General features: G+C 48.2%; 4 protein-coding genes and 2 non-coding genes across 7 annotated transcripts; 4 read left to right on the forward strand and 2 right to left on the reverse strand.

Moving 5' to 3' along the window:
* The first annotated feature begins 51 nt into the window (after positions 1–51).
* Positions 52–6,852, forward strand: LOC131106321 (zinc finger protein Eos-like). Of its 2 annotated transcripts, none has more exons than XM_058055262.1 (8): positions 52–298; positions 1,091–1,157; positions 1,262–1,366; positions 2,960–3,202; positions 3,276–3,443; positions 3,517–3,666; positions 4,410–4,541; positions 5,518–6,852. In XM_058055262.1, exons 1-8 carry the CDS (start codon positions 254–256, stop codon positions 6,279–6,281), a joined length of 1,674 nt encoding a protein of 557 aa, XP_057911245.1. In that variant the 5' UTR covers positions 52–253; the 3' UTR covers positions 6,282–6,852. The 2 variants fall into 2 exon arrangements, with proteins under 2 accessions (XP_057911245.1, XP_057911246.1); XM_058055263.1 differs by having other exon boundaries at positions 54–298; positions 1,105–1,157.
* A 3,039-nt stretch (positions 6,853–9,891) lies between these two features.
* Positions 9,892–11,363, reverse strand: LOC131106327 (small ribosomal subunit protein eS26). The gene is made up of 4 exons (XM_058055271.1): positions 11,212–11,363; positions 10,246–10,423; positions 10,048–10,178; positions 9,892–9,972 (listed from the first exon to the last, which is right to left on the reverse strand). Exons 1-4 carry the CDS (start codon positions 11,341–11,343, stop codon positions 9,937–9,939), a joined length of 477 nt encoding a protein of 158 aa, XP_057911254.1. The 5' UTR covers positions 11,344–11,363; the 3' UTR covers positions 9,892–9,936.
* A 523-nt stretch (positions 11,364–11,886) lies between these two features.
* fkbp11 (FKBP prolyl isomerase 11) lies at positions 11,887–16,206 on the reverse strand. Its single transcript, XM_058055228.1, has 7 exons — positions 16,017–16,206; positions 14,767–15,219; positions 14,622–14,684; positions 13,335–13,422; positions 13,230–13,263; positions 13,061–13,131; positions 11,887–12,126 (listed from the first exon to the last, which is right to left on the reverse strand). Exons 2-7 carry the CDS (start codon positions 15,064–15,066, stop codon positions 11,918–11,920), a joined length of 765 nt encoding a protein of 254 aa, XP_057911211.1. The 5' UTR covers positions 15,067–15,219; positions 16,017–16,206; the 3' UTR covers positions 11,887–11,917.
* On the forward strand, positions 15,827–20,646 carry arf3b (ADP-ribosylation factor 3b). The gene is made up of 5 exons (XM_058055229.1): positions 15,827–15,950; positions 18,494–18,665; positions 18,727–18,837; positions 18,903–19,027; positions 19,865–20,646. Exons 2-5 carry the CDS (start codon positions 18,518–18,520, stop codon positions 20,024–20,026), a joined length of 546 nt encoding a protein of 181 aa, XP_057911212.1. The 5' UTR covers positions 15,827–15,950; positions 18,494–18,517; the 3' UTR covers positions 20,027–20,646.
* Positions 20,647–21,576: 930 nt separating this feature from the next.
* trnaf-gaa (transfer RNA phenylalanine (anticodon GAA)) lies at positions 21,577–21,649 on the forward strand. The gene has a single exon. It is a non-coding gene; the product is annotated as a tRNA-Phe (tRNA).
* Positions 21,650–22,141: 492 nt separating this feature from the next.
* On the forward strand, positions 22,142–22,214 carry trnaf-gaa (transfer RNA phenylalanine (anticodon GAA)). Its single transcript has one exon. It is a non-coding gene; the product is annotated as a tRNA-Phe (tRNA).
* Positions 22,215–25,061: the final 2,847 nt, after the last annotated feature.

Below are 25,061 nucleotides of genomic sequence, written 5' to 3' on the forward strand. Positions count from 1 at the left end.
CATTTGCTGTATACTGCTTTCACGAATCACGAATTTATTTCCTTTATATATCATTCATTTTCCGGTCTGTTTGTAGTCTAAAAATAGGTACAATGTTATATTACAAGAATAAATGTGACAATATTTGTTTGCTTTAAGGCGTTTGATTAATAATTCAAAAATATTGAACGCACAGTGAAGCTGTAACCGGAAATAGTTTGGTGCGTTAGGTAGTCCTGCCGGGAATGTCGTCGTCATAAACCCAAACGGGCAGATGCTCAAGCCGAATAACCTCGCTCGTCGCCTTTGCCCGGAACAGGTAACGCAATAGACAACCGGGGACTGGGAAAAGTAAATGTACGTCGAAATACGTCGGTTCCCGTTACTTTGCTTCATGTAGAGTTCGCTAGCTTGTCAGTCGGTGGCTAGCCATAGCATTCGGTGAGGCTGCGGGTGCCATAGCAACCATTGAGGAAACACTGGCTGCTCTTGCTAGCATGTAGCTAATGTTTGTTATTCTAGCGACAAACCATCGTCGACATCATTATTTCATATCTGGTGTTACACTGGTCAGCGACCAGGTGTGAATATCTGCATTCACTTGTAGCCACGTTGTCAAGCAAGCAAAAACGAATATAAATGTTGCGATGTTGCTTGTAGCTAACTTGGCTGTAGCACACATGCACACGGGAGGCTAGCCTTAGTTTAGCCACCAAGGCCGCCTCGTCATTTAGCTGTGAAGTTACTGCGCAAATACAGGGGAATCTACATTGACATACGTACCCACGAACACGGACACAATACTGACCGATGACACTAACTCCGAATGAAAAGTGTTTCGAAATGAGGCGATCAGCTGAGTCGTAGCGGCGAGTGTTAAAGTTCGCTCTGTGGTGGCTTTCAGTGTCGTAAAACAGGTCATATAGGCATCGGCATTGTTATATACATGCTGTCATTGTACAGTTGGAGCTTTCTGAATTCCGGGCTCACGCTTGACAAGGCTGCTTACGTCATTTGCCGGTTGTGATCCCTCATTGTCTACAGTAGATAGATGCTATATCATTTCGCTGTGCTGAATATCATTTCGTGTTGATAATGTTACGTTCATTAGAACTGTCATTTCAGCGTGGGGCCTAGCATGGATGTTGAAGAATGCAATGGCCAGTCTTACATGTCAGGTGAGGTTGTTGATTATTGTTATGTTTATTATGGTGTAATACAGACATCGAACAGCTCAGCAAGTTCTAATAATGGGAGTAAGAAGTGTGTTTTTGTGCTCCAGTTAGCGGGGACTCGTCAATGGAAAGAGACTTTTCAGGAGGTCCTGGTGGTCCGACAGTGAGTACCCCAAACAGCAAGGAAACCTCTCCTCACCGCTCCCTCAGTGGTAGGTCGACACTTCATGGTGGAAAAGTACTTCCAGTTGATCCACCTGTTTGTTACCATGTGGATCAACCCACGCTTTTGTGTTTTGCCATGGACGCCTTATGGTGTAAAAGTCCTCACATAGTGTACCCGTTCGTGTTTTTCTCTCCAAAAATAGTCTATTTGGAGGAGGATACTTCATGGTGTAAAAGTACTTTGAGTGGATCCCTGCATAGTTACAATGCAGCCGTCATGTCCTCACAAATGTGTGGATTTGTGATTTTCTAAAATATGATTTATTTATGGCTGCATGGCGGTCAGGTGGTTAGCGCGCAGACCTCACAGCTAGGAGACCCGAGTTCAATCCCACCCTCGGCCAGCTCTGTGTGGAGTTTGCATGTGCATGCGTGGGTTCTCTCCAAAAACATGCTAGGATAATTGGCGACTCCAAATTGTCCATGTGAGTGTGAATGGTTGTTTGTCTATATGTGCCCTGTGATTGGCTGGCCACCAGTCCACGGTGTACCCCCCGCTCCAGGCTCCAGCACCTCCCGTGACCCTCGTGAGAATAAGCGGTAGGAAATGAATGAATGATTTATTTATGAGAAAACTCGCCCATTCCTTTTTTCCATTTTTAGGTGGATACTTCATGGTATAACAGTACTTGGAGTAGGCCCCCGCATATTCCTGATCTGGCGTTTGGGTCCTTGCTAATTTCTAGATTCTAGATTGAAGAAATGTTTTTTTATTTGTGAAAAAAGTCGTCCGCTTGTGTGTGTAGGTGGGGGTAGGGGGGTTCCTCCAAAATGAGCTGTTTTAGGTGGCCTTCATGGTGTAAAAGTACTTAAATTTGTGATTTAGCGTTGGCATCCCCATAAATGTATTTATTTTTTGTCACTGACATCAGCAGTTTTTGTTTTGTTATCTTGCTAGCCATTTATACTCGCGTGCTCATAAAGCATCACATCTGAGATGGAAGTGCGGTTCTAGCGCCAGCCTGACGACCAGGCCGAAGGCGACACCGTGACTCTGATGCCATTATAATCATCATTCATTAGTGGTGCTTGGCTATACGCTGTATACTTTTAAAATACACCTTCTGAGTGTGTGAGGCCTATTTGTCGGGTGTGGAGGGGGAGGTGCCAGCTAGTGTTGGGTACAGTAGCACTTGGACACAGGACATAAGCCAGTGTTGAAAGTAGACATTTTTACGGCTGTTTCCATTACAGGCGTCCATAGCAGTGTCCTAGTTTGAATATTGATTATTAAAAAAACAATTAATAAATGATCAATCTTTCATGTGTCCTATTATTAGGAATAATTCAGCATATTTAAGCAAATTGTACTTATTCTTAATTAGTATTCTACATGGGCCATCAGGTGTCAGTATTTGGTGAGACGGGCGCCGGACTCCTCACTAAGGTTCCCTGGTGGACACAACCCAAGCAGGAGTTTTATTTACGTCTTGCATGGCTTATTTACTCTTATTCTGCCGACTATATTGGCTCATATGAGCGTAAAGCCATTTGAAGCTTTATCATGCCATAAGTATATGGTATATTGAATCATATGGATGGTGGAATGTTCCTCATGATCTTTTATGTGATTTCTGCAGCCAACTCCATTAAGGTGGAGTTGTACAGCGATGAAGACCCCGGTCCGAGTAATGAGGACGAGCGCGTGGAGCGAGTGGAGGAAGGAGGTCCGGATCAGGGGCCAACGGAGGTGGCGGGGGCTTACAGGGAGCTGTCCAACCACGAGGGCGTCAGGCTGCCCAACGGGAAGTTGAAGTGTGACATCTGTGGCATGATCTGTATCGGCCCCAATGTTCTCATGGTGCACAAACGCAGCCACACGGGTAGGTGCTCAATGAAAGCAAGGAAAAGGCACGTAGGAGCATGCCTTTCCAGGTAATAGGTTTGTTCCTGCAGGTGAGCGCCCATTCCAGTGTAATCAGTGTGGCGCCTCCTTCACTCAGAAAGGTAACCTGCTCCGTCACATCAAGCTGCACTCTGGAGAGAAGCCCTTTAAATGTCCTTTCTGCAGCTATGCCTGCAGAAGGAGAGATGCGCTCACCGGCCACCTTCGCACTCATGCTGGTAGGCAAGCACCTGTTTGTTTTTTTCATGTCACGCTATCAAACCTAAATGCTCTCCTTCCACTTTGCTCCAGTATCCTCTCCGACGGTGGGGAAGCCGTACAAGTGCAGTTACTGCGGTCGTAGTTACAAGCAACAAAGCACTTTGGAGGAGCACCTGGAGCGCTGCTACAACTACCTGCAGAGCGTGGAGCCAAGGCAGCCCAACAGCGCTCAGAATCCAGGTGAGCATCCTTCATCCACGTCAGGGGTGTCCAAATATTTTCCTCAGAGGGCCGCATCAAGAAATAATGTAAGGGCACGGGGGCGAGTATTACACATGCTAACGGCAAAACCTTCCATGTTATCGCTGACAAAGCAAAATAATGTAACTACTAACACGCCCCTGATCCAAATCTTAAGAGCAACAATGAACATATGGCACTGTTGGATCTGAAGGAGGTTCTAAGTAGAGCTTCAACATGGAGGGAGAGAAAAAGCAACTGATAGCCAAGAAGCATTGAAGTGGAATAGGCTGTTGAAACTGGCTGTCCGTCAAGACACGGGACCATCCGGGCCCAAATGAAGGCCCATAACCATCAGACGCCATCTGCCAGAGAAGAAAGCACATCTCCAAAGGCCTGGTCTCCTTCAAGGTTTGGAATGAGCAGGAGAGCACCAAACATGGGAAACCTTTGATCAGCTGATCAACAGCCTATTCCACTTCAATGCTTCTTGGCTATCAGCTGCTTTTTCTCTCCCTCCATGTTGAAGCTCTACTTAGAACCTCCTTCAGATCCAACAGTGCCAGATGTTGATTCTTCACATTGGCCCCTGCCCTTCACGTGCTGATGAGGAGCGTGTGTGGTCAGCAAGGACTTATGTTATTTCTATGTATTAATATACGGGGGCCAGTAAAAAGGAGCTGCACTTTGGACACCCCTGCCTGGTGGGAGGATAATTAGGATATTTGCATCTGCTTCTGCAGGTGAGGAGATTAGGGAGATGGACTTCATACCAGACTCCCCGCTGCATGCCTCCTCAGACAAGATGACTTTTATCGATCGGCTCGCCGGCAGCATCACCAAACGCAAAAGATCCATGCCTCAGAAATTTGTAGGTGAGTGGACGGCATCTTAGTTCAGCGTTGGGTCTGAGAGCGCCTCCGCAGGATGTGCGACCTCCAAATGAAAGAGCGTTTACGTCGTCACAAAGTAAACACCTCTTTGGTAGACTCATACTTCAGCTTTACAGATGCCACGTCTGCTCTGCAGTGTGTGTGGCTACCCGTCTACAGTAATCCCTCGTTTAGCGAGGTTACTTGATTCCACACCGTGATGAATTCCGCATTTCTAGAACCTGTTTAGCACCTTCTAAACACACATTTTAACATGATTAGAGCCCCCTAGACATGAAGTAACACCCCTATAGTCTCCTTTACACACCTGATATGCAATATAGTCAACAGAAGACACAATCAGACATAATATCGGAGACTGAAATGTGTTCTTTTTTCTGGTCCTTCCAGCAGTGGCCACGTTACGTCCTTGAACGCATCTTCTCAATGCTTTCACATTTGAATTGTACGTCATTTAGCCATTTTTATGCTTGAGATGCTTCATGTGGGCCAAATGGTCCTAAATGTAGACTACTTACAGGTCAACCATGAAAGGCCATCATAGTCGAGCCGTGATGTTTGAAGCCTGATGTTGGAAGCGACCACCGTCATATTTCATAAAGCATCTGATTGGTCATTTCATTTTGGCAATATGCTGAGTGCTGAGCGGCATGGAACATGGATGGAATATGCAGAGTTCAAGTCTATATGGAATAATAATCATCTGGTTTTATAATAATAATAATCATGTCATACAATAATAATAATCTAGTATAATAATAATAGTAACCAGTGTCTGGTATAATAATAATAATGATCATCATCATACTATGTAATATTAGCATGCCGTGAGTAGCAGCATATGGCCTACTGCTGGAGTGTATAGTAGTAGTAGTATTAGTAGTAGTATTAGTAGTAGTAGTAGTAGTAGTAGTAGTAGTAGTAGTAGTAGTAGTAATAGCTATCTTCCCAACTGCAGGACAGAAGCACATTCATTACGATGACGCAGACTCGCATCCAGGAGACGTGGAAGTCCTGCACGGTCCCAGAGGCGAATACGGCCCGGGCGGGGGGGCGGTGGACACGCTTCAGCCCCTCCATCTGCCCAGCGCTCACCCTTCCTGTCTCTCCGAACTCCGATCCGTCCACGCCGCGGCTCACATGGCAGGCGCGTTTGGCCTCAGGCTGGACCAAACGGGGGTTGGGGCCGGGCCGGGGGCCGCTGGGGCGGGGAGGCGGGAGGCAGCAGAGGGCCACGAAGACCTCCCGGCGGGGCGATCCTCACCCAGCAACGGTTGCCAGGACTCCACGGACACGGAAAGCATGCCGGACGAAGCGTGCAGCAGCAACAACGGCCATCTTCTGCCCAACTCCAGCGACCACCACGCGGCCCCCGCTCCGCACTACCGGCACAGCCCCACCCACGCCAAAGACAGGGAGGTAAAACGGGAGGACGGAGGTCAGGCCGCCCCCCCTCCCCGCGGCCCGGCCCCCGGTTCCCCCACGGCGCCCTCCTCCACCTCCAGGGAGATGCTGCGTGTGGTGGACGGCGAGGGGAGAACTGTCCGCTGCTTCCGCTGCGACCACTGCCGCGTGCTCTTCCTGGACCACGTCATGTTCACCATCCACATGGGCTGTCATGGCTTCCGTCAGCCCCTGGAGTGTAACATCTGCGGCCACCGCAGCCGAGACCGCTACGAGTTTTCTTCACACATCGTCCGTGGGGAGCACATCCTGGACTGAGGGAAGGATGGACGACGAGGACCTGGTCTGCTTTGGTCTGCAGAGCCCTGAAGGAAGGCATGTTATTGTTTCACAAGCACTTTGAACACGCACTTTCCCCCCCCCACGTGTGCCTTGCTCCCGATTTCAGGATTCACACCCGACGCACATACGACACCGACCCAACCCGACCTGTCAGCTGTCAAGCACTTTACCTTCCCAAAAGACTTTAGGATGACTCCTCCCTCCTCCCTCCTCCTTCCTCCTCGCTCTCCTCCAAGGCGGAGGAACCGGCTGTCAATCACGTGCACACCAAGACCAAGCGCCAGGTCCAGGTCCTTCACATCTTTCAAGGAAAGGTTTGGCTCGTCACCCTCAGTCCTCATGGGAGACATCAACACGTGTTTCTCTGAAGATGGAAAAACAGGCAGCTGAACCTGATGGGACACGCCCATTCAAACACTTTCTATCCATGCTGCCAGCGTGTCGTAACGGCTAACTGTGTGCTAACGTGTCATACGTGTACATCCTTGTACTTCCTTCCTGGTGCATGGATGTCACATGGCAACATAGGTAACGGCCTGAGGCTCTGGGGGCCTCTGGGGGGGCCTCTGGGGGGGCCTCTGGGGGGGCTCCGGGAGGCTACGGGAGCCAGCGTGTGCCGACGCTAGTCGCTAGCCCGCTAGTAGCCAGGTGTCACTACGCCAGTAACGTAGTCCTGGGGTGTGTCCCATCACGTGCATCCTCAGGTGCCTCTCTTTTTATAGGTTGAGGGGGTACGGAAAAGACAAAGACATCCGTGTTCATGTCCCACATAAGGATTGTGGACTTTTCCTGGTCTGTGAAGCATAAAAGCACTTTTAGCAGAATAGGAGTGGGTGAGTGTTGAGCCGAGCTGAGCCGAGCTGAGCCGAGCCGAGCGAGCGTGGGCACGCCACCTGTTGTTGTTGTTGTTGTCTTTCCAGAAGCGTGCAGGGGGGCCAACGTGGGCTTCGATGGCCTTTGTGTGGATGAACTGTGGGATTTGGGGGTTCCCTCCTATGACTGCTCTTGTTGCACTGGTAGCCCAATATTCTGATGATATTAAAGTCTTTTCTAGAATGGATGGAGCAGCTGCACATTTCTCTTGAAGTATGATGGAGGCTGACCGAGGCCCGGTCGGAGCGCCACCCTGTGGTGGCTCCACACGTTCCGTACGTATTTGCTGTTCCAAGTCCAGCCTGCCGTGCTGTCGGTTGCCATGTTGGGGCGGTTTGGCAAGCGTCTGGTGCGATGATTGACAGCGTCTGTCGGGCCCTGGTGGTGTAATGGTACAGCTGCTGCCACTGAAGGTTCCCTTTAGCTCCGGGATTTTCTTCATTCGCCTTCCCAATAATTTTTAGAACAAAGGGAACTAATTCCAAAAATGACCATTATTTTATATTTCACCTCCATTCTCCTAAAATGACATTTTCCCTTACCATTATTATTCTTGTCAAATTGTGACTTCCTCTCGCTTTCTCTTCCTATTTTGACGTTTGTCTCGTAAGATGACTGCTCTTTTTTAAATTTCCTACGATTTCAGCTTTCCCATAATTAGAAGTTTATTCTCATAATAATAATCTTTTTTCCACCTAATCTAATTTCCCAGAATACGACTTCATATCTTGTTCTCGCTTCTTGAATATTCTTCAATATTTAGCTACATACTAGTAAAAAAAATACCCTCTTAATATTTAGACTTTATTCTTGCAAAATTCTTTTCCCACAACCGAATTTTCAAAAATATGTCATATGATGACACTTTTATGAGTATAAAGTCATAAATTTAAGAGAATAAACTATTGTCATAAATGTAGAGCTTTATTTCGTGTACATTTACCACTTTTTTTTTTCTAAAGCTGTCTTGTAAATTTACAACTGTATTCTTGTAACGTTAGGACTTTTCTCATAAATTGATGACTTTATTCTCATAGATTTGTGGCATTTTTTTCTTGCAAATTCTCAACTTTATTGTCATGGAATTATGACTTTTTCCTGTGAATTGATGGCATTATTCTGCTAAATTTATTCTCATACGTGTCCAATTTTCTTCTCGTACATTTAGCTTTTTTTCTCATGAATTGCTAACTTTATTCTAATGAATTTCAGACTTTATTTTTGAAATGCGTGATTATGTTTATTCAAGGTGGCCCAAAGACTCGTCGTACTTATCCGACTGGTAGGCCAGGTGGAAACGCGAGTTGTTAGTTGTTAAGCTCCCATTTTCAAGCTTTTGGAAGCAGAGGTATCCAACATTTTTCCATCAAGGTCCGCGTAGTAAATGAATGTATGCAACCTTGAACATCGCTTTTGTATCAAAATATACAAATGCAGAAAGCCAATAAAAAGAAGCTGCAGGCTAAAAATGCCTGCAGGCCGCATATTGGACACCCCTGGTTAGACGTGAAGGCAGGCCCAACCCAACGTGCAAAATTTGCCAATGTGATTGTGTACATGTTTGCAGCATGCAGCACTTTGGCAGGTACCCATCTAAAAATAAACCTTGGTTAGCGTCTGCCTCAGTTAGCGTACAAAAACGGAAAAAAACAGATATTTTCATATACTACAATGTCTTAAAGGAAGGAGACCCTGTGCGGGTTATGAATTGTTGGAAACTAGGCGAACATGATAATTATCGGGCCGATATCAATTATGACATCATAGCGATAATTCCGTGAAGTGCTCCTTGTTTCTCCTACGTGTGACGTTAGCGGCCTGTCAACTTTCTGAGGAAGCACGCTGTACCATATACCAAAACTATCAGCGTTTGAAAAGTGCAGAAACTTTTCCAGAGACGTCCGTAGCGTCACAGCGGTTGCTCGGAGCGTGTGGCCGAATAGAGTGCACTCTTGTGGGCCACAGCAGGCGGATCCCTCCGCTCTATACTCTGGTTCTCCTGATAGTGATATGTTGGAGTCGGTCAAATTAACAGGTACGCCTGGTCATATCCTAATCTGTTCCGGTTCTTACCTCCAAGTGTGCACAAAAACACTGAAAGAAGTCATCAGTCTTGAGAAGCACATGGGTATGAAAGAAGATGCAGTGCAGCTCTATTTGAAGTGAATTTGAGCCATTTAAAGCATCCGTGCTCATAGGTCATTCCATCCCTCAGCTATCTGACTGCCTTACTAGACTGTGGAGTCCAGGCCTTCAACAGTTGAGGCCTCCTCTACTGGATGGAAACCAACAAACAGTTTGTCCACTTTCCAAAGCACTTGGGCTGGTTTGCTTCCTGTATCTCGTATTTTGTGCCTTTGTATTTGAAGTGTTCTGGCAGTGGTACCAACCAGCTTTGTAAAGTGCTCACCACCAGCCCCCCCACTACCCCCCCAAATCAAGATTGAATGCTGCTGCTAAGAGCCAAAGACAATTCCCTGCAGACCCCCACCCAAGCTGTGCTGGCTTTAAGTGTTCCCTAAAAGGCACCCGGTAGTCCAGTTGGTTTCAGTGTACTGCACTCATCCTCTAAATATTGCTTTGACGTCCATGCTAACTCTTAAATGTATGCATTTCCATACTACTGCAAGTTTTGTACTGTAAGGATTTACTCCAAATAAAATAAGTCTACAGCTGTGGTGTTTTTCTACAAGAGGAATGAAAGTCAGCAATGTCAAGATTTTGTGAAGCTTTTATTCCTCAAGTGTAGATGTGGGATCTACATGGGCTTTGGAGGAGCTCTCGGAGCGCCGGCCTAAAAACAGACAAAAAAAAGTATTGAGGCAATTCTAGTTGACCTCCAACAGCAAGTGATGCGGGTGGGACTCACGTTGGGCCTGAACCTGGGCGGGGGGGTGCGATCCTTCCTGGCCTCGCAGGAGCGGTTCCTCACCACTTTGCTGTGGATGGCGCAGCTGACACAGTAGTGCAGCTTCACGTAGAGCTTGGGCAGGACGTACGCTGCGCGGGACGCACACGCATCAGAGACACGGTTCGAGCAACACGGGCATTTGCACCATCCACTTACAGTCAAAGACGCTGGCCTCGGAGATGTCTCTCACGGCTGCAGCCTCCACGATGTTCCTGATGACAAACTTCTTGATGGCTTTGTCCTTGGGGACGCAGCGGGCGCAGTTGGTGCAGCGGATGGGCTGCACGTGCCCGCGGCCTTTCTTGGCACGACCGTTATTCCTTCTCTTCTTGGTCTGGCAGGGAAAAGATGGCGGCGTTCAGTGGAGTACAGACAAAGCAAGGCAGTACTGACTCCAAAATCCCGTATTTCCCCATACATATTCATACATTCATTCGCAGCAGATTGCAGCATTGAAAACTTTAAACTAAACAAATACATGCAAGAAACATACGCATTTGCTATCCAAACTACCAGTGTTGACCAGTGATGAGCGATGCCACTGATTTTGTTTCAGATCCAACAAAATCAAATTCAGGCTGGCATTGGAGATACCGAACCCATACTTAAAAATTTATTTAATTAGTCTAGTAACTTTCTAAAAATTGGTGCGATACATATCTTAAAGAATACAAGCCATGTATTTCGGTCTCGCTCTGCACATCACTAGCGTTCACACGATTTCAACTGCAGCTATGAAGCCGAAATGACGTATGACAAATAGGACTTTTATCCATACATGTGGCTTATTACTTCGCACTGGTCTAAATATTAAATGACATTTACCCGTGAAAAAACAATAATGTAGGTCGTGTTAAGTTTACATAGTACGCTTCCCTGACAAGGCTAGCTAACAGAACACATGTTAAGCTAGCTAGTATGCTAGCTGGTGAACCGCTAGCATGGAGGCCCGGACAAAACACTCTTACAAAGCGTTACAGTTGACTTTCAACGACAATACGGCGGATTATGAGCGGGTGTAGTGATTACACACGCAACGGCTGGCTAAGATTGTGCCCGAATGTTAAAAAGATGCTGTTTTATTCCGTTTGTGGCCTACAGCGGCCGTCGTGTTGCGCTCACCATGATGCACGGGAAGCTGGAAAGAGGACCGGAAGAGGTTGCACCGCGCAAAGTAGTGCAACCGCTTCCGCTCGGGCTCGGGCTCGACGTTTTTTTTTCAAACGTAAGACACATGCATTGGTCTTTCTTCATTTACATTAGTGATATTATTATGCGATTTCATGCAGAAATAACTTATTTATTACATGCTGAAAAGGTTTTTATTCCGTTTGGCGGAACGGTATGGCATGTGTGCGCATACGCGTATGCAGACGTGGTTGTATCACTCCGAGAATCAGGAGACAAAGTAGTGCTACTGATAATATTAATATAAATTGTAGATAAATTGGCACACTACACCTATACATACATAATATACATTCCAATTGTTATAGTGTTACATAACAACTCCAACACAAGCATGCTTGAATATTTGATGTAAGAATTTCACGATGTGTGTCCAACGTATGAATGGGACATGAATTGCAATAAAACTATTTTCGAGGTTTCTATCAGGGACAAACATACTGAATAGTTTGCAAATGAGCCGTTTGATATTGTGGGTTGGGTTTGGGGTTACGTGCTGCACAGGAGAAGTTTATTGAACTTCATGGAGCTCAGAGATCTTCTCTCCGTCATCCCAGCTGCTGACGACACACAAACACCCAACAGAAGACAAATCAACGACACCAGGACTTTTTAAAAATTTATTAAATAGTTCTTTTCCTTATTTCTTCTTGCTCTTCTTGTCCTTTGCCTTCTTTCTGCTGGGTTTCTGGTCTTTGGCTTTGTTGTAGAGGTAGAGGCCCACCAGGCCCAGCAGGGTGGGCACCAGGGCCAAGCACAGCAAGGGGAACACGTCGTTCACCATCTTCTGCCAAGGCGTCTGCTGCGTCACTGAGATCACCTCCACCTCAAACTCCAGGGACGCGTCGCCTGGAGGACAACATCGTTAGTCAAACGACACGGATGCCTGATGATGCCTGATGATGCCTGATGATGCCTGGAGTGTGTGGGTGGTCCACAGACCTTCACCGCACTAGCAATGAAGAATCTTGTAACCAAGATGAACCATAATCATCATCATCATGAACCATAATGATCCAGGAATGACTAACATTGTGTTTTTAGTAAGACCACAAAACCGGTCAGACCACTTGGGGAAAGTAAAGTAGAGGAGGAGCTTCTACCAGATGGTAGAAAAGCCCAAAGAATCCATCAAATGTAGGATGATTATTTTGGTGTGAACGACACATGGGGGGGTTGGGGGTGTGGCGCTCTTGGAGGAGGTCTGCTTGTCTATTTGTATATATTTCCTATGACCCTATTCATGGCCTTTAAGCACATGTACTGTACATGTACTGTACTGTACTGTACATGTACTGTACATGTACTGTACATACACGTACTACATATACTGCATATATAAATTATTCTTTTTTTTAGCATTTTACAAAATGGGGGGGAAAAAATGTACATAATCCGAGTGGCCTCTGGGATTAAGTTTGGACACCCCTGATTCCAGTTCCTTTTCAAACGGCCTTGCATTCCAGTCATTTATCTGTGGCGAGCATCACGGCTCCTCCTCTGATGTTTGCCAACAAGCTTTCACACACTTGTTGTCTCTCCAGGGCATGGGTGTGTGTGAGTGACAAGAAGAAAAACTCTGCGTCGCTTGGGAAGAAGGCCCTAGACGACACCTGTTGGTCTGAACCTCTCGACTGAACATCTGGTGAAGCATCTCGTGTTTATTTAGGAGGGAAAACACGGCCTTATCAGGTCAGTGCAGATACATGAGAGTGTGTGTGTGTGTGTGTGCGTGTGTGTGTGTGTGTGTGTGCGTGTGTGTGTGTGTGTGTGTGTTCCCTACCTGGAATGGTAGGAGGGTAACCTTTTTTCCCATACGCAAGGTGAGACGGAATAGTGGCTTTAATTTTCTGCCTGAAACGAGAGGAAGGAAAGCGGACGTAGACCCTGAGCATGTGTAGACCGACTGGAGTCCAGCATGAAGATAAGATTGGTTTTGGGTTTTTACCGACCCTTCACACACGCCGATCAGGCTCTGCTCCAGACCTGAGAACAAGCACAACACGGATGACGTCACTCCCCAACGCAGACACCCGGACATGAAGCTTCTGATTTACCAGCAATGACCGTCCTTTTCCCCAGCTCCACCACAAGAGGCTCCCGGGACAGCGAGGAGTCGATCACCTTGCCGTCCATCAGTTTACCCTGCTCATGAAAAACACGACTGAGCTCCGTCCTCCATGCAGGAACCCCCTCACGGTGGGAGACCGGGTCCAAAAGGGCGTCCGCTGATATCGTGTACCTCTCCAGTCTACGGTATGTGCTGGAATGTAGAGGACTCAAACATCTGGCGGCTCTTTTGGGTGACTGCATGCTAAAGTGTCGTACCAGGGTAGACCGACCGACTGGAGATCCAGGAAACAATCCGACAAGACGGAGAAGCAATGCCATAAAATATGACTTTATGTAGAGCTTTGGCGTAGAAGGCCAAGCGTCTGTGGCGCGCTCCGTCACAACGGCTGACCAACCCCCACTCAGCACTCACCCGTACATCACGGAAAACTTCACCGACTATGAGGGCCACTTAGGGCCACTTAGGGCCACTTAGGGCCACTTAGGGCCACTTCATCTCACAAAGGATCTCAGATTAGCAGAATAATCTTGGGAATTCAGGAGGAAAAAACTCACATTTTTCTTGCTAAATGAATGACTTTTCTTCTCATAAATGTTCTGTGATATTCTCGTAAATGGATGACTTTTATAATAAATGTACAACTTTATTGTCATAAATTTAGGACTTTTTTCTGCATAAATTTAGGACTTTTTTTTCTCATAAACGTACAACTTTATTGTCATAAATTTCGGACTTTTCCCATAAATTTATGACTTGACTCTTGTTAATTTATGACCTTTTTCCTGTCGTAAATTGATGACTTTTCTCCTTCAATGTTTTCCTCATTAAATGTACCACTTTATTCTCCTAATCTCAGACCCCCCCCCCCCCCCCACGTGGCCCTAATACTGTCCGTGGAATGATTGGGATGCTACAAGATTTCGGGTCATTTGGGGTCATTTTTACAGGCTGCAGCTTTGATGGTAAAACTGAAAGAAATACTTGGATTAGAAGGCCTAACGTGCCCACGCGTGGATGAGTTCAGGTATGGCTTTGACTGTCTTATGGGGGGGGGTGAGAAGAGCCACGGGAAGGATGCGGGTATCGACTGGAGCGCGCATAGAAGAATGGAAGGTCCCCGCGAGTTTGATCCCGCTGACGTGTTCCACGGCCGCTCCACGCCGACCGAGCTCACCGATCCATTAGCACTCGGTCGATAAAAGAAGCTAGCAGCACATTAGCACGCACGGCTCCTCGTCGGGACTGGGAATGGTGTCGTGGTAGGTCTTACCGTGTAGTGGATCTGCAACGTGTCCCCCACGCTGGAAAGTACCGAGCAAGTTTCGGGCTTGGCCTTAAGGAAGAGGAGTCCCGTTAAGTGTTGCGTTCACGGCATCGCCACGACGAGAAAGGCTGCATCGTCCACGCCAACTCACCAGGGTTTCTACCCGCAGATCCTCCGCTGCATCGTCGTCGCCCCGCACGAAGCCGCCGGGAAAGGCTGCGAGAAGAAGAAGCAAGAGCGGGAAAACAAGCCTGCCCTCCATTGGCAACTGGTGCGGACGGTCGGCACTTTGGCGTTGGCCTCGCTTTCTCTTCAGGTTAAAAATGGCTGCGCTCCTTGCCGGCGCTGATGTGTTAAAGCCTGGGGCAGATAAGACGGATCTGGACGTGGACCTTGGCCCCCGACACCTGGCCTCAGTGGGACGAGCCGGCCTCCGACGTTCCGCCAACATCACACACCAGCAGTGACGCAGCGGGACGCCGGAGGGCGCTGTGGCGCGTTGTGGCGCGCTGTGGCGGCGGACCTGCTTCCTCCACGCCACGTCAGCTGGCCGTGCTGGTCGTCCTGGCGATACGATGCTGCAGATCTTGCTATCGATCCGATCCTATGCAAAGACGGGTCAGTACTGTCGATATCGAGACCCCATATAATGGAAATCAATCACAGGACGAGGAACAGAGTTATTTGTGATCTGGTTAACGATCTCCAAAGACAAGTCATAGTCTTACTTTTCGTTCACGGTTGAAAAAATCAAATAAATGCAGAAAATGTATGAAAACGACCATCCTGGATCTTCGAGTTTTCTCTATTTCTGTATCACAACAGTTTGGCGCTTTAAAAAGTAGTTATTCATTTGAATATTTTGTATAATTATTGTATGTTGTTTCATTATTTTAAACCCTGACCTATATTGAGGTTTACAATATTATTCGTATATTTTGAGATTTACGATATAGCCAAGCCAATAGAGAACAAAAAAGAGGACAAAATCAGATTAAATATGAAATGAAATAAAATAGTATTTTCAATCATGAATAATTAAATAAGGCAAATCAACTTTATTCCCAACTGAACGTGGATCCGTTTCCAAACGCTGTTAAAAATACCGTACATGTTCTAAAATGAACCATTAGCTCCATAAGCGTGCCTTCCTGGTGTCAATCATGTCTACTCTCGCGAGACCCTGCTCTTTGGTTGCACCCTTGGGGAAACCTCGCGAGACGTGGGCTATGGAGCGAGCGAGAGAGAGAGAGAGAGAGAGGTAGAGGTAGAGGTAAGCGGTGTCTCCTTCACACTACTGGCACCCCCGACCGAACACCCCCGGTGAACACCCACGTAAGTCGCCCCTTTTGCTTCTATGGCGCCCTGTTGTGTCGCCGGTGCGTCCCGTGTGTTCGGCACCTTTGTTAGCCGGGATGGAGACGCTGTGCCGCGGCGTTGTGACAGCAGGATGCCCGCGGAGGAGGAAGAGAAGAGCGAATGAACGGAGGGTTGGGGAAGGAGGGAAGGAGGGAAGGAGGGAAGGAGACACCTAGCTAGCAACCGTCACGTCTCATCGATTAAAGGGGATGTGAGCGTGGATGCATCGGCACTTGATTAGGGGGCGTTCAAGATGCGGTCCGTCGTTGATATGAAGCAGGAGCGACGTTCACGGTTAACTGGCATGTTAACGAATGTAGCATCGGTGGCTAACGTGGCTAGCCCGGGTCACGGGAGTCGTACAGTGGGTGGTCACGGGAGTCGTACAGTGGGTGGTCACGTGACCGACTTGCGGCGGCCGTGCCGTGAAAACGGAACCAAAGTGAAACTTGTGAAGATGAGCGGGAGAGCACGAGCGCGGATGATGGCGGGGTGATGCGTACCTTCAGGACCATGGACAGGGCTGCCGCTAGCTAGCATCCAAATGTTCCGTCAGATAGCTTTCATACATCGACTGATATCGGATCGGTTTGGTATCGGCGTCTTTCATGTCTTTAATGTCCATGCTCGTCCAAACGCTCCGGTGTTCCCCAAATTCATCTGGCGCCAGCTGTTTCACCTCTCTCATGAACCATAAACCATAAACCATAAACCATAAACCATAAACCATAAACCATAAACCATAAACCATAAACCATAAACCATAAACCATAAACATAGCTTGGCGTTGCAGCACCAGCGTTGTCACAAGGACTCGTGCCGCAACATCACGCTAGATTAAAAAGTGACTCCTCGTTCGGTTCCAACTGTCTCATGATAATAATACAAAATGAATCACACAATGAAAATGAACTGGATCATTTTGCCGGCCTCCATTTATTGCCATATTATTTTCTCTTATCATGTCTACTATATTTGGTAATAGGAGTGTAAAGGTGACTATAGGGGTGTTATTTCATGTATAGAGGGCTCTGATAATGTTGAAAAGCATATTTAGAAGGTCATTAATGTCTTTTTTCCTATCTTTTTATGTGTTATATATTGGGTAATAGGAGTGTAAAGGTGGCTATAGGGGTGTTATTTCATGTTGAGAGGTCTCTAATAATGTTGAAAAGCATATTTAGAAGGTCGTTAATGTCATTTTTTTCTTTTTGTGTGCACTATATTGGGTAATAAAGGTGACTATAGGGGTGTTATTTCAGGTTGAGAGCTCTCGTTTGTAGTTTCTTTTAAATGTCACAAACAAGACCAGACGGAGCCACTTGTGAGCGCTTTGAGATGGTGAGGGGGTCCACAGTGAGTTAGAGCCAGTGTTAGACAGCCCCCAGTTTTGGCCTCACAGCTAGGAGACCCGAGTTCAATTCCACCCTCGGCCATCTCTGTGTGGAGTTCGCATGTTCTCCCCGTGCATGCGTGGGTTTTCTCCGGGTTCTCCGGTTTCCTCTCCCATTGCAAAATACCTATATATTTGTCTGTATGTGCCCTGTGATTGGCTGGCCACCAGTCCAGGGTGGACCCCGCCTCTCGCCCCCACGACCCTGGTGAGGATAAGCGGTAGAAAATGAAATGTTTCTTGGCAAGCATCAAGATTTAGCTTTGCTTGGCGGTCCCTGAACGGCAGTGCTGTAAAACCGTGTGAGGGAAGCTTCCTGTTGTTGCTGACTTTGTCCATGGGAGGCACAGTAGGGTTTGTGTTGAGGAACCAACAGGCCCTTTTCATGTCAGACTTTCCGAGCCGGGACGTGGAATGTAGGACGTTCATCTGGAGTGATGAGGGCATTGGCATCCAGTCCGGCTCATGTTTGAGGGACGCTTGTGAACAGATTGTGCTGTCGCCCGCAGTCATGGCATCGACACGCTCCTCTTCCACTCCTCACTGGGGTGATAATGACCGTGGGCGGCGTGGAACGTCTTGCCTGCCTTAGTCATCAGCGCTTTGCTGGAGCACGTGTACTACTACACCATCCAAAGCTAGCGCTAGCGCTAGCGTTTGACTGAGAGGGCGAGTTACTGTTTCCCACAGGACTGCCATCTATTTGTGGGAGGAGGCAGAGGACAATGACATCATTGGCCATGATGTACGCATCATTAGCGCTCCAGATGAAAGTCTTATGCATCCTGTGTGATTTGAGCCTTGTAGGCAATGTATATCTGTCCCAGCAGGGGGCGCCGGTTCTAATGTCGTCCGATCCACAGCAGCCTGGATATGAAGCAGACAGAAGTTGGGAGAGTAAAATGGCGACGTATAAGAGATAAAGGCTGTGGATCTGTCACCATCAATATTGCCGTCTTCTTATTCCCCGGCAGACTGAGAGCGTTAGAATGCGTTTATGAGACAGCGCCATATTTATTTCATTGGCCTTGTCATTGCGTTCAATAAGAAATGTAATGTCCTATTCCATTTGTTCGAGTGTGCACGTGCTCTTCTTCAGCCCTTTGTGACAAATCCTTCCATCCAGAGTCTCCAGAAGCGTCCGTGAGCCATGGGAAACATTTTTGGGAATTTGCTGAAGAGCCTGATAGGAAAAAAGGAGATGAGGATCCTCATGGTGGGGCTGGATGCGGCAGGGAAAACCACGATCCTCTACAAGCTGAAACTCGGGGAAATAGTCACCACAATCCCAACCATCGGTACGTGCGCTCGTGCCCACTGCGGTGGCCAGACGGCCTCACGGCTTTGCTTTGTTCCCAGGCTTCAATGTGGAGACCGTGGAGTACAAGAACATCAGCTTCACCGTGTGGGACGTGGGCGGGCAGGACAAGATCCGTCCCCTCTGGAGACATTACTTTCAAAACACGCAGGGTGAGCTGAATGAACACGGACGTGCTGGGAAACACTCCTCCTTTTCCTCATCCTCTGTTCCCCAGGTTTAATCTTTGTGGTGGACAGCAACGACAGAGAGCGCGTCAACGAGGCGAGAGAGGAGCTGATGAGGATGCTGGCTGAGGACGAACTGAGAGATGCGGTGCTTCTCGTCTTTGCTAACAAACAGGCAGGAAACACGTCTGAATACGCACACACACACACACACACACACACACCGCCCCCTCCCTACATGCACAACACACGCCGCAGGGGGGGCATTCTCTGCAAATGTGCAAAGGAATTGTTGCAGGGAGGCAGAGAGCACCGAGTCAGCCCCAAGGCACCGGCGAAAAAGACGAGATGGAAACGTGACAAGATTTCTCATTCAGAAAAAAACTCCATCCATGGATGGATGGATGGATGGATGGATGGGTGGATGGGTGGATGGGTGGATGGATGGGTGGATGGATGGACGGATAGACGGACGGACGGACGGGCGGGTGGACGGATGGGTGGATGGATGGTTGAATAGATGGATGGATGATTGATTGATTGATTATGTTGCCATGTGGTCCTCATCTCTTGGCTCCAAAGCACCAGTTTCAGCACCTCGCCCCTTTTTCCCCCAGAAGAGAGGGTACATCTGGAGGAGTAGGGGTGTCACCCCCGGAGACGAGTAATCAGACACGGTGGCAACAGACTCACTTGGCACCAGCAGTAAAGATGTCACAAGATCTCGTGATTAAAACGTGACAAGATTTCTCGTTGAAGCGCCAATCATTTCTTGCGGGCACCAGGCTTGGGACCATCCTTCATTCATTCATTCATTCATTGAAATATGTTGGCATATTTTTCAAAGAGTAATGTTCAAATCTCACTTGAGTATGTCACCCTCAGAGACACTGCCCTTGCGGTGTAATGGTCCAGCTGCCGCTCAGTTGATGTTCCATCATGCACTAAAAACAGCGTGTTCCCAGAAGGGTCACCGACAACGCCACTGATCAAAGTGTTCCCTCGTCGACAGGACCTCCCCAACGCCATGAACGCCGCTGAGATCACAGACAAGCTGGGCCTCCACTCCCTGCGCCACCGCAACTGGTACATCCAGGCCACCTGCGCTACCAGCGGCGACGGCCTCTATGAAGGCCTGGACTGGCTGGCCAATCAGCTCAAGAACAAGAAGTAGGGGGGCCGGGAATCCCGCAGCCACGACCGTTTCACGTTTGGGGGGACTGAGGGAGATTTTTCAGCTTTTAGTTCCAGTCTGAAGCTTCCTAATTGTCTGAGCCCGGTTTTAAACACACACACACACACACACACACACACACTCTGGCACGCGCTTCTACTTGTGTCCACCTCTGGTCTTTAGGCGCGGCGTACGGCATGTCTGTCAGATCATGTGACTACGTTGTTCATCTTCTGGCTTTTTCCCCTCAGCCAGGCAGCCAAGTCATCTTCGTATTCCTCCACTTTGTGTCACGTGTCCGACGAGTCGCAGCCTCTTGAACTGTGTGTTTATTGAATGTGAGTATTGTCCGTGGCTGTAAGTATTCAATATTTATTTGTCCTTTTATGGAAGAAGAAAGCAGGGTGTGGGGCAAATATCAATCTGTGGCGGGCGGGCGGGCACAAGGTCCAAGGACCGATACCAGCAGGCTTCTCTGTCAGTCAATCCATACGTTTGTGCCGCACATGGCGACTATTTATGCTCTTAAGTGTTCGATTCCACACCATGTTACATCATCACTTTGGGTTTCGTGGCCTTATACAGTATTTAGTGATGGAAAATAAAAAACACTGAAAATAGATTTGCTTGTGAATATTTCTCATAAGGGTTTGTGTCGCTGTATTCGGTTTCTGCCTTGTATATATACTATACTCCATATTATACTCTACATAATACTCCATGCATATTCAGTGGTAGCTTTCCCCCCCGCCGGCTGGGGCGCTGGGAAGAAAACGCGAAATAAATGTAGAATGTCCGTAAAGCCAATGGGAGGTGGGGTGGAAGGAAGCGGTTGACTGTGTAGCATTCCAATTCCTTGGAGATGACCACGTTCCCAAGCTGATGCATGGAGACGCCTGTATGTGATGGTCAGTCCCTGCTGTGTTGACAATAAACCCCTTTATGTACGACGCCGGCGTCATGTGACTTGGCATCCATTATAGACACGTCCATAACAACGTACGCCAGGAAACCTCCACCGTTTATCGCCGCCAAAACCCGAGCAAGATAAGGGCATTTTGGGGGGTGTCTTCGGGCGAGATGCAGGGTACACCATATATGTGCAGGGGACCTTGGGACAAACAACCAATCACATCCATGGAAAATGCAGAGTCACCATAGAGCTAAGCTAGCATGTTTTTGGAATGTGGGAGGAAACGGGAGTACTCGGAGAAAACCCACGCATGCACGGGGAGAACATGCAAACTCCACACAGAGATGGCCAGTGGAGAATGGAACCCCAAACCCGGAAATGTACTAAAAAGCCGACCAATCACCGCGTCGCCGATGACACGAGGTTTCGTCACGTTCACCGCGCCTTTGCCACGTGACAGAACTTTATTTGTCCGAACATTAGCTGTTGTTGGAGTCCCGAAGCATCAACATGAGTTGCATTCATTTAAGGTTGGTGGGCCTAACGCCGTAATCGTCAACTTACCGTTGAAAGAAACATAGCCGGAAGTTATTGGTTATTGATTATTCCTAATTGACGAATCGCTCGGCCTATACGTGCCGAAATAGCTCAGTTGGGAGAGCGTTAGACTGAAGATCTAAAGGTCCCTGGTTCGATCCCGGGTTTCGGCAGTAGAGTCGTCGGGTGACGTTTTACTCTTTGCCGCACTAAGGTAGATAAAAGTAGTCCAGTTCCATACGAACGCGTTCTTGGATTACCGTAACTGAATGAATGTGGCGCACACCGAAATGCGGGTGCACATCTCAACCAACCCATGCAGCCAAACACTGGCATCCCCCGCCTTCCTCGTGCTCATCCAATCACCACTCAGAACTCCGCCAGGACGCATTCATGGTCTCATAAAAAATGTGGAATTCTTATCTCACTCCAAAGACGTGCATTTCCCCACTCGGGTGTTGAAAATATACGAGCATTGCAAAGGGAGCCACAACAAAGAGGCTGAAGGGCCGAATGCGGCTCTGGACCTGCGGCTTGCTGACCCCTACCCGAACGGATTGGCTACCAGTACCACATGCAGTCTGAGTAGCTGAGTTAGCTGAATAGCTAGCTAAGGTAGCTAAGGCTTTTGCTACCTTACCGTAAATAAGTTACTATGACCGCATGCCGAAATAGCTCAGTTGGGAGAGCGTTAGACTGAAGATCTAAAGGTCCCTGGTTCGATCCCGGGTTTCGGCATCGGGAGGTACTAATTTTGTAGTTAATTTGAGTTCCCGAGTAAAAACGTCAAGTATGTCTCAGTCATATTTACGATACACCTTGTGGACAATGACAGGTTTGAGTGATGGCGGCCATTGCAAACTTGTTTGGATTGATACATTATGAATAATTATGAATATGTTTTTATTATACTTTGATGTTCTTTCAAGTCAACTTGTATTTAAAAATACATTTGCAGCACAGTCCGGTCGTTTATTCTTACCAGTTGCATAGAAATCAGTTCCAGGGAGTCATCACCAGGGGGCGACCTTGTCCACCAAGCCGGTGAAACATCAGCCTCTTCTTCCGAGTAAACAACTTGGTGGAGTTCATGTCAGGGCAGGAAAGACTCAGCAACAAAAACAGCTCTAACTTGAATGTAACATTTTTCATATGGCAAGAAAATAAGAACATTCATTGGCTTAGCATGGAAACGTCAGTCACATGTTCCAGCTTCCGCAATAAACAGGCAGACTTTGCCTTGACATATGTGCTCATACATGGCATGTCTGTCTCATCCGTGGCGTGTTACATACTGTTGAGAAAGTTGATTGCTTTTGTCTGGCGTATACCGTATTATGTGTATCATTCCATCCATAGAGGACGGCCTGGAAATAATGTTGACAATAAGGTTCTTTATGGGCCATAATTAGATGGACGGTTAGGACCCAGTGAATGTGTTCCGGCGCCAGGCCTCCTCGTCCACAAACGAGCAGCAAACACAGGCTGTGTCCCAGCGGGCCATGGCTGCTGCAGATGTTCATGTGGAGAGAATGTTGCAGCAGTAGGAGAAGGAGAGAAGAACCACGTGGCTCATCTAGCGCCATCATATGGTATGGTGGTGTCCATGGATCTTCTTCACCTTTGCCTCCGCGGCTGCTCTCACATCCTGTTTTTCCCGCGTGTGAAGGAGTAAAGGCGCCGCTCCTTAGTTTATTTATACACGCCTTTTGAACCGGGTGCACCCTGAACGTGACACGTGAGTTGTTTATTTCATGTTTATGTTTGTCACGTTGCCACCACCAGGGCTCCAACAAAAGCACAAGGTGCTCACAGGAAATACTCTCAGTTGAAAGACGCTTGTATCGATGGCCACACCGCGGCTTAGAAGGACGTGTCCAAGCGTCCCAGGACTTTGGTCCGCTAAAGGTCCGCTATGACGTAAGGCTCAGCAATCACTAATACTGTCTCTGGAGCAGTGCTCCTCAAATGGGGGCAGACCCCCCCTGGGGGGGGCTGTGAGAAGCGGGGTGGAACCTCGGTTAGCGTGTTATAGGGTTGCAACGATGGCTGGAATAATTGTACTCTCGTCATCCCCTCCTTTTGCCTCTTTTGCCAAAAGGGTATAAATACATATTGGGACGAGGCCTCAGGTATAAATAACGTCTGAACCTGTCTGGTGTGACACCCCCCCCCCCCGTTATGTTCTGCTCCCTGGGCTCTGGGCGTCCGCCAGAGAAGAAGAAGTGGGCCGCCTGCAAAGGAGCTTTTTGTCTCGGGCGCTTAGCTCTCTGTTCCTCTCCCACATCAGCAATGGCCGACCACAGTACCGATATTCACACTTCCTGTATCTGCCCCCCCCCCAAGAGTAGGCTTCCTCTTTTCGGAGTGTGACCGTACGTAAACTACGGTGGCACGTGCTGCTCTCGCTTCCTCTCCAGCGAGCTTAGAAGAAGGCCCCATCCATCCCCATTCATCAGCCCCCTTCCACTGGCCTCCACGTGTCATGTGACCTCAGAGGCCTAGAGGAAGGAGGACTTCCTCTCAACTCTTCAGTCCTCGTCATGTCATCATACTCACGACCAAAAACTGCTGTTAACCGAGGTACCACTCCATTAACAGCTGAAAGACCAAGACTCATGTTACGTTTGCCGCTCCAGACTCTTTTTCTTTAGCTTAAGAGGGGATGAAATGGCTCTTTGGAGAGTAAAGGTTGCCAACCCCTGGTCGAGCTGCCCTGGATGGTGGATTGGACCGGTTTGACTCTCCTGCAAGACCTACTTTGGAGGCCAGGCCAGGCCAGGCCAGGCCAGGCCAGGCCAGGCCAGGCCAGGCCAGGCCAGGCCAGGCCAGGCCAGGCCAGGCCAGGCCAGGGTGTCCCTAGACCTGGTCTGTGACCTCCATACATTCCGTGGTGCCGATCAGACCTGAGTGATGAAGTTGATGTGCTGAAGGGCAGCTGGTTTGAGGAGGTCTGCATTTGGTGTTTGCATGCATGTTCTGCATTCAAACACCAAATCCCATCCAATCAGGGAGTCGGTGAAGGGGGCATTCAAACATTCAGTGGGCGGACGTACGGCCACTGAAGGGCGTCACTCCCAGACTCCTCGAAGGTTGCCTCCACGCCGCTAGCACGCTAGCCGTCATGGTTCTCCTCTCTCCAGTTGTAACGTGATCCACTGCAGGACAAGCAGCCCTCGTCTAAGTTGGGCTGACAGTGTCATTGAAGCAACCCCCCAGCCCCCCAGCCCCCCAGCCCCCAGCTCCCCCCATCTGCCATGACAAATACACAACACAAATTTCAGATAATTGAATATTAATAATCATCATAATATTATGATGAATATTAATAAGTCTCCAATGATTATTTAAGGATTATGTAGAAATGATGCAACATCTGAATAAAGTACAAATTCATTCATTCTTTTTCTAGCGCTTATCCTCAGCAGGGTCGCGGGGGTGCTGGAGCCTATCCCAGCTGTCTTGGAGGAGCGTAGGTCTGGTGTAGGTAGCAGACGTGACACATGATCATGGAGGAAGGGTAGGATGGCTGACATGGTCACCCGTCACCCGACACCAGCGCCATCTTCTGATGTGTCATGAACG

This window comes from Doryrhamphus excisus, chromosome 18 (assembly GCF_030265055.1).
Source record: "Doryrhamphus excisus isolate RoL2022-K1 chromosome 18, RoL_Dexc_1.0, whole genome shotgun sequence".
NCBI lineage: Eukaryota > Metazoa > Chordata > Actinopteri > Syngnathiformes > Syngnathidae > Doryrhamphus > Doryrhamphus excisus.

Excerpts from the sequence above, each read along its gene's own strand:
- LOC131106321 (XM_058055262.1), top strand. The coding sequence starts at position 254 with ATGCTCAAGCCGAATAACCTCGCTCGTCGCCTTTGCCCGGAACAG. Across the intron at positions 299-1,090 it reads GTCGCCTTTGCCCGGAACAG|AACTGTCATTTCAGCGTGGG; the intron begins GTAACGCAATAG and ends TACGTTCATTAG. Across the intron at positions 3,203-3,275 it reads GCACAAACGCAGCCACACGG|GTGAGCGCCCATTCCAGTGT; the intron begins GTAGGTGCTCAA and ends TTGTTCCTGCAG.
- LOC131106327 (XM_058055271.1), bottom strand. The coding sequence starts at position 11,343 with ATGAAGAAAGACCAATGCATGTGTCTTACGTTTGAAAAAAAAACGTCG. Across the intron at positions 10,424-11,211 it reads CCAGCTTCCCGTGCATCATG|ACCAAGAAGAGAAGGAATAA; the intron begins GTGAGCGCAACA and ends TTTCCCTGCCAG. Across the intron at positions 9,973-10,047 it reads CGCCCAGGTTCAGGCCCAAC|GCCGGCGCTCCGAGAGCTCC; the intron begins GTGAGTCCCACC and ends GTCTGTTTTTAG.
- fkbp11 (XM_058055228.1), bottom strand. The coding sequence starts at position 15,066 with ATGTTGGCGGAACGTCGGAGGCCGGCTCGTCCCACTGAGGCCAGGTGT. Across the intron at positions 13,264-13,334 it reads GAAAAGGACGGTCATTGCTG|GTCTGGAGCAGAGCCTGATC; the intron begins GTAAATCAGAAG and ends GCTTGTTCTCAG. Across the intron at positions 12,127-13,060 it reads TTACCCTCCTACCATTCCAG|GCGACGCGTCCCTGGAGTTT; the intron begins GTAGGGAACACA and ends GTTGTCCTCCAG.
- arf3b (XM_058055229.1), top strand. The coding sequence starts at position 18,518 with ATGGGAAACATTTTTGGGAATTTGCTGAAGAGCCTGATAGGAAAAAAG. Across the intron at positions 18,666-18,726 it reads CACCACAATCCCAACCATCG|GCTTCAATGTGGAGACCGTG; the intron begins GTACGTGCGCTC and ends CTTTGTTCCCAG. Across the intron at positions 19,028-19,864 it reads TCGTCTTTGCTAACAAACAG|GACCTCCCCAACGCCATGAA; the intron begins GCAGGAAACACG and ends CCTCGTCGACAG.